This window comes from Coturnix japonica, chromosome 3 (assembly GCF_001577835.2).
Source record: "Coturnix japonica isolate 7356 chromosome 3, Coturnix japonica 2.1, whole genome shotgun sequence".
Taxonomy (NCBI): Eukaryota; Metazoa; Chordata; class Aves; order Galliformes; family Phasianidae; genus Coturnix; species Coturnix japonica.
Window position 1 is genome coordinate 5283512 of NC_029518.1, and position 8029 is coordinate 5291540.

General features: G+C 36.1%; 1 protein-coding gene across 6 annotated transcripts in view; it reads left to right on the top strand.

Annotated features, from left to right (window-relative positions):
• Positions 1–8029, top strand: part of USP34 (ubiquitin specific peptidase 34) — a 130595-nt gene that overhangs the window by 55539 nt on the left and 67027 nt on the right. For all 6 annotated transcript variants that reach the window (XM_015856756.2, XM_015856753.2, XM_015856751.2 and 3 more), the window contains exons 16-21: positions 302–516; positions 2176–2291; positions 2376–2503; positions 3595–3684; positions 5270–5365; positions 6712–6794. In XM_015856756.2, the coding sequence (XP_015712242.1) occupies positions 302–516; positions 2176–2291; positions 2376–2503; positions 3595–3684; positions 5270–5365; positions 6712–6794 (728 nt within the window). The remainder of the gene's footprint in view (positions 1–301; positions 517–2175; positions 2292–2375; positions 2504–3594; positions 3685–5269; positions 5366–6711; positions 6795–8029) is intronic.

Sequence of the window (8029 nt, forward strand, 5' to 3'; positions counted from 1 at the left end):
GTTCTGTAGAATGCCGTTATTTAGCTAATGTTAGAGAAGTCAACAAAGTCACGATGATGGAGGGACCTTTAATTTGTTTATAGTTGTTTCTCAGATTGACTCTGCCTGATTTTAGCTGGAGGGAGATAACAGTTCACTTAAATTACTTCAGTTGTATATTGCAATACATATACAAGCTATGTGTTGAATAAATTGACTGTATAGTAATGCTTCAGTTTTCCTCTAGAAGGTGCTTTAACTCATCTAATTAGTTTGCTGTAAAGAACTTGATATTGTCAGTTATAATGTTCCTCCTTTACAGGCATATGGTCGATGATATGCTCAGTGCAGATGATGTCAGTTGCAGTAGTTCTCAAGTCAGTGCGAAATCAGAGAAAAATATGGCTGACTTTGATGGGGAAGAGTCTGGCTGTGAAGAAGAGCTTGTACAGATTAATTCACATGCAGAGCTCACATCTCATCTTCAGCAGCATCTCCCCAATCTGGCCTCTATCTATCATGAACATCTCAGTCAAGGTAAGAGTAATAAAAGAACAAATAAACATTGTCTGTACTTCCATCTCAGTTATGTAATAATCAAATTATTTTAACCATGCATGTGTGTTATTGTGTATAAAAAAGTGGTTTTCCAAAGAAAACACAATTTATTCTCTAAGGATTTCATTTTTGTATCATGTTGGATACAACTGTGTTAAGCTTTTCTTTTTTTCTTCCTTTCCTTTTTTAAATATCTACTGGAGCTTTTCATGCAAGTTTAAACAAGGGCACTAAGAGGCTTGACAAGTTTTATTAAAGGAAAGTGCTACTGAAATGCTACTGACATTTTTTTCTCCTGAAACCTGACTTTTCTTTTGGTGGGTGAATCTTATGGTGATTTTATATATCTGTCATTTTAATTGAATTAACCATAATGGGCTGTACAAAGGATAACTTCTGCAAAATTAGCTAAAGTACAACTGAGAAGCTTTCATGAAAGGGCATTTTATGTTATTTTAACTTTCACTGGCAAATCTTTTACTGTTCTTCAAGGTGCAGTTTCAAATGCCATTTATACAGCTTTGCAAGAATTGTGTTATCTTTACATATGCTTTTGTAGCAGCTTTGTTTATAGTTTTATCCACCTTTTAAATATCATGCAGGGGGGTATGGTTTGTGAAGGGTTTGAAATCTTTTGCTGTTTTTCGCTGGTCTGGCAGAACCAAGTTTGCTTTCTTCCAGCGGTCAGGAAGAGCAGAACTGTTTGTGTCCTTTCTGGAAATATGGTTGAGTGTTTCTTCTTTAGGCCTAGTATTTCTTGTTATCTGAAACTGAACTATAATTTTAGATAATGAAAATTAAGAAAGATAACTGTTTCAGAATGACATAGTAGTATATGCTGCTGAAACTTCCTAGTTAAAGCATGTTCTAAATTGGCTTTTTTTTTTTCTTCCCATATATATTGTATGTTTTACTGATGATTCAAATTATTATTTGAGCCTGAAGTCTTCAGTGCAGGTTATTTTTGACACACACAACGTTGCACATATAATTAACGTTCTGCCCGCAATCTAAAATTCCAACTCGACTTTGCTGTTAAACAGAAATAATGTCAAATGGTAGATAAATGAATGGTGCCGGCTGTGATCACATGCAAGAAAGAAAACATCTATCACTGTTATGAAACTTATGAATACTCTATCGTATAAAATTTGTTTGTTTTTCCTCTTTTAAACAGATTTAGGATAAGTGTGAAAGGAATTTGTTGAAATGTGCTTCTTTTTTTTTTTTTTTTTGCTTTCCAGCAGTAGTAGTTAAAAAGATATCTCCCTTCAATCCACAGTGCTACGTAAAAGCTTAAGAAATGTTGATATGAACTAAATTTAATTAAATTGATTAGATCTAATTAAATGGAAAAGGAATTGTGCCTGTACCTGCTAAGTAGTGTTTTTGTTGCACCCGCACTGTTTTGTTGCATGTGAATAGTACCTTAACTGCCCTGATGACTTCTTGCACTGTCATGACGTTTTGCCTTTCTTCTAAAAAATCATATTGCAAAAAAGGCTGTGGTTGTTATGTTGCTGTATGCATTTGAAAATAGCCGAATGTAGAAATAAACCATGTTGTTCATGCACTGAGGGAATAATGTTTAGATAGTTCCTTCTAGTTGTTCAGTAATGGTCTTTATATTTTGTTCAGGACCAGCAGTTCATAAACATCAATATAATAGCAGTGCAGTGACGGACATTAATTTGGATAATGTTTGTAAGAAAGGAAATACCCTTTTGTGGGATCTGGTCCAGGATGAAGATGCAGTAAGTTGAATACCAGAAAAGAGTACTTTTTTTAAAGAAAATAGATACATGTTATTCAGTGACCTTTCTTTCTACTTGCTGTAGATTCATCTTTCTGAAGGGTTAATAAATGAAGCAGAGAAGCTGCTCTGTTCTTTAGTGTGCTGGTTCACTGACAGACAGATTCGAATGAGATTTATTGAAGGCTGCTTAGAAAATTTAGCAAACAACAGGTAACTGAAATTATATTTTTTTCATTTATATATTTTTTTCATCTTATTTAGGAAAGCCAAGTATATCAGTTACTTAATTTTACAGGAAGGGAAGTTGAAACAGAAGTGGAAATATATATGTATTTTTTTTTCATAAGCTCTACAAATATGTCTGCTGTCCCATTTTTCTATTCTGTGAGCGTCCTGAATTTCTCATGTTCTTGCATTGTCTGTTCTCCCTTTTAGCAGAGGTCACTGCCTTTCTACCAGTTGGCAAAATCAAGTCCACTGCTTAAGCAGTTGAGTACAAATTCTGATGCCTTAGTGTAAGCATTTGGAACTGAATATTTAAATTTTGCATTTTGACTGATGAACAGACGAGTTTCTATACACCAAGTCTGTTATGGGATTTAATTTCTGTGAAGAAGCAGCTAGAAGATGAAGATGTACCTTGGCCTTATTTCTTTTAATGTCAGACTAAACTGTAGGATCGTACAGATCAAAGACTGGCAAAATGGTAATTCTGTTGATTCAATGAGTCAGCTGCTGCATAAACACTTGCAGTGTTTCTTATTACTTTTTCTCTAAGAACTGTATTTATGAAATAATCTACAACTATACAGAGATACTAATAGCCACGGGGAGATAGGAATTACAGGCATTGAAGTTGACATCTACATACTGTTTACACACTTCTTGAGTTTTTGCAAACAGTTGTCCTATAATACACACCATTGTTAGTCTGCTTTGACTTTTGAAGGGAGACTGATTTCTACTCTCTCATCTGTAGGAAAAATATATTCATTTTGCTGAAATTTCCAAAGATATGTGTTACGAACATCAAAATAAGTATTTACCTTCTGAAATTTAGATACTTTCAAGTAAGTGAAATGCATACTGTTTTGTTTCAGTACTTCTCTAACAGCTCTTTGTGTAAGGTATGATACATAAACAATTTGAAGTTCAGATACAGAAAACTGTTAAAACTTCGTGCTGATATTTTCAAATACTTTCAGTTAGCAATGCTGCTCATGGAAAAGAAGCTTTATAAACTAATGCTACTTTAATTCTGTGACAGTCATATTATAGTAATTCTTTTCTCTCTCCTTCAGATCAGTAGTAGTTTCACTCCGTCTTCTTCCAAAGTTATTTGGTACGTTTCAGCAATTTGGGAGCAGTTATGATACACATTGGATAACAATGTAAGTAGATTCCTTACACACAAAAACAACAGAAATAAGGACACTTAGGCATCTGCTTTGAGCCTTGCTCTTCTAGTGTGGTCCAAATTAGTAATGACCTAAGATGAAAGTTTGTCAGATATCTGGCATAGTTGTATGAATTCATCTAATCAGGCCTAGTTTTATTTCTCATAAGCACTGCTCTTTTAACTAAGATGAGGACTAATTTAATATTACACGTTGTTTTTTTACCATTTTCCCCCAAACCCAGTCAAAATCTTGTCAGATGCTACTAGACATGCAGTAGCAGTGTATTGTAAAATGATGTAGTAACTTGATATGCATGATGAGTCCTTGAATCCCTCAAGGGCAGGGAGGTCTTGACAAAATAAAGGACTGGGCAGTCACCAACCACATGAGGGCAGCCCTGCAGAAAGGGATCTGAGGGTTCCAGTTGATGGCAAGTTGAATGTAGGGTTAGCATTGTGTCCTTGAGTCATAACATCTTACCATATCCTGGGGGACCCAGATCTACCAGCCAGGTGAGTGGAGGAGTTGTCACCTCTGCTCTGTGTTGTGTGGCCTTACCTCCAGTACCGGGTGCAGGTTTGGGTGCCATAATATAAGTTGGATATAAAACTGTTAGAGAGTGTGTCTAGGGGAAATTTGCAAAGGTAGGGAAGGGTGTGGAGGGAAAGGGGTGTGAGAAGTGGCTGAGGTTCTTTGATTTGTTTAGCGCAGGCTGAAAGGAGGCCTCATGGCAGCTTCAGCTCCTACAGGGAGCAGAGGGGAAGCACAAAGCTCTGCTGTCGGGGGACAGTGACAGAGCCCGAGGGAATGAGGGAGCTGCATCAGGAGAAGGCCGAGGGAAGGTGAAGGAAAGGCTCTGCCATGGGGGGCATTGGCATGGAACAGGCCCCAGGGTAATGGGCACTGCCCTGAGCTTCTGGATCTCAGGGAGCATTGGGAGAAGACTCTCATACATAGGGCTTGGGTTTTAAGTGGTGCTGTGTGGAGCCAGGAGTTGGACTCGGTGATCCATCTTTGTAAGTCCTTTCCAAACTGAGGATTTTTTTATGAATGAATGGTTCTGTTGTGATTGTATATCAAATGATTCTAAGTATTAAAGTGGTTTATAAGAAAGTCTTTGAAGTGTGAAAATATGTCGCATAGCATTCTTTATTAGGGTAAACAGCAAGTCCTACTGTTGAGAATTGACTGTTTGAAGTACTGGGTAATATTACTCCTTCTATCAGCATTATTTCTTGGTATTTTTAACATGGCATTGAAATATCTGTCCAGTTCTGGTTTTTGGCTTAAACTTTTGCTGAATATGGGACTTGTTTAGGAACAAGGGTGGGTTGAATAGGGATTGTTCTTTGTCAAGCTTTTGCCTGACCTCAATAACTGCTACGGAACCCTAGAGGTGAAAAGGAAAAATGGAGTGCTGTAGTGAAAAAAACTTCTGAATTTATGGTAGATGGAAAGTGCAAAATTAAATTAGTTCTTGTGTGTATGAATGTTTCAGAAAAGCTGTCTATTTTCTGTAGCTATTCTGGTAATTTTAAGCAGGATGTAACCCTTTCTGCCTTCTAAATTTACACAGGTGGGCAGAAAAGGAACTTAATATGATGAAACTTTTCTTTGATAATTTGGTGCACTACATCCAGGCAGTCAGGGAGGGACGACATAAATATGCATTGTAAGTACACAACTGACTTCGTTTGGTATTTCATGATTTTACGCATTTTTTACTGCTTTTCTTCTTCTTTATTGTGAGGGTGGTGAGACACTGGAGCAGGTTGCCCGTTGAGGTTGTGAATGCCCCCTCCGTGGAAGCGTTCAAGGCCAGGCTGGATGGAGCTTTTGAACAAGCTGGTCTAGAGACAGGGTTCCTTATCTATAGTAGGGGGGGGGGTTGGAACTAGATGATCATAAAGGTCCCTTTGAACCCAAACCATTCTATGATTTTATGGTTCTATATTGCATCACTTTTATATGATGCAGTATTTTTATTTGTATGACTTGGCATGTAAAATTTGCAGAATACATTAGAACTGACTAAAACTGTATGATGCCTAAACTGCTGCGGTTCTGTAGTGACTTTAAAATGCTCAGACAGGGAAAGATCTATAAAAAATAATTAGATTTAAAATATTTCTCATTTCGTAAAACAAACATACAAAAACCCAAAAACAAAAAACTTCTGTCATTTTTTTAATAGACATGATTTTGATTGTTTATTTACAGATTATATGAGGATTTTAGAATTACAGAGGAAGTTAAACGAGTGTAGTATTATAAAACTATTCAAATATTTCAGTTTTAATATGTTATTAACCTTTACAGTAGGGCTTCTGTTTTAACACACTCATCCACGCCTTCTAGTGTATATTAAAATTAGGTGTATATACATGAGTGATAAAAATTCCTAGCTTCCCAACCCCGGAGGACTGGACTATTCCAGTTTTGACAATTTTTGAATCCTTTATGTACCATTGTATTGAATATTTCACTAATGAGAAATAAATTCCAAAGCTGTTAGAAAGTGAAGTGAACTGCTTTACATTCAGGCTAGGTAGTACACTGTTATACTCTTTTAACTATTACATGTAAAGCTTATAAACTGTAATAAAATACATAGGTTATAAAAATATTTTTATAAAGTGTATGTACCAGATATAATCATGGCTTCATTGTGTAAATACCAGCTTTTTAAAGTTGCAGAAAAGAGCTAAGGTGAGGTGCTAATGATAAGATGATATGTTTTAATCGGACTGTATGCAAAATCAAACAAACAAACAAAAAAAAAGAATAATGTAAATAAAGACATAAATAGAAGCCTTAAGACCCCTACTGTTTCTTGTTTGGTAGCATATTTAATGGAAGGCTAGACTATATACTGAACTGGAAGTTCAGAATAAGTTTATAAGAAAAAAATGTACTTTTAAGAGGAATATGCGTGAGTGGGAAAAAGTTAGGACAAGCAATAATATGTTGCTAACTAAGTCAAATAACCTATCTTTCTTATACCAATATAAATCTTAGATATAGCCACAGTGCAGAAGTTCAAGTTCGTCTTCAGTTCTTGACTTGTGTGTTTTCAACCCTAGGATCACCAGATCATTTCAGTAAGTATTTCAGCTTATCATCTCAGAGAAGCACCTCACCATAAGGCTTACATACTTATAATCATTGATATTTTAAATAAAAATGACATTGTAAAAGGTATGCTTTTAAGTAATCTACAATGCTGCTTCTAAAGAAGATTTGGTTTCCTTTGCTGATAGACAGAACCAACACTGGAATTCAGATTCTCTTGCCAGTCTGCGAGAGCAAGATGTTTCATTCTCTTACATTTTAGTTTTCTGAATTATTTCTGATTATAGTAGTTTCTGAAATGAAGAGAATATATATGCTGTATTTGTAGGTTTACATTCATGTCCATAAAGTTTTCAGAGGTCTTGTACTGACGAACACTGAATGTAAGTTATAACACCAAAAAGGGATGTTTTAATTAATATTTTAATACTGACAGAAACAGTTTATACTCCTTGTAGGATCTTTTGCAGAAACGGTAATCTATAGTGATAGTGATCTAGTACATACACTGAAATATTTTCATTCAGTAAGATTAAAACTTATCTATTTATTTATTTTTATGGGTAATATTTTTTATTTTCTTTTTTTTTAATGCATCATATGGACTTAGAATGTGAACATAATATTTTGTTCTATTAAGCTTTGGAGGCATACCCTTACTTTTAAACTTGTTTGGGCATTCTCTTCTTTAGCTCTTGTAAACTAGTAGCATTTAGTTATTGTCTCAGCATCAGCTCTGTATAAGTTGAGTTGATTTTATATTTAGGTGATTTATTTAAATAAATGAGGATCATTTAAGTAGTCTCATAATCGGTAGTCAAAGTCAACATACATTGGTTGGCTTGTCCCTCTGGTCATTGGAATAGAGAGTGAGGGAGGGAATGAGAGCATCTGTAGCCAAGAGAAAATACAATAAAATAGCAACTTGTAGCAACATATTTGGCCAACAGATCTGGCCAAGATCCCCTGGCGCGCTGCCCTCAAAGATAAGGACGTTGAGGAGAGATGGCTACTATTCAAGGATGCCCTCCTGGCAGCACAAGAGGTCTCCATTCCCCTGATCAAGAAAGTGGGCAGGAGAGGTAGAAAACCGGCATGGCTCAGCAAGGACCTGCTAAGAGAACTGAGGGTGAAGAAAGGGGTGTACAAGCTCTGGGGAAAGTTCTTTACTAGAAGGGTGGTTAGGTCCTGGAACAGGCTGCCCAGGAGGTTGTGGATGCCCGTCCTTGGAGGTGTTCAAGACCAGGTTGGACAGGGCCCTGGC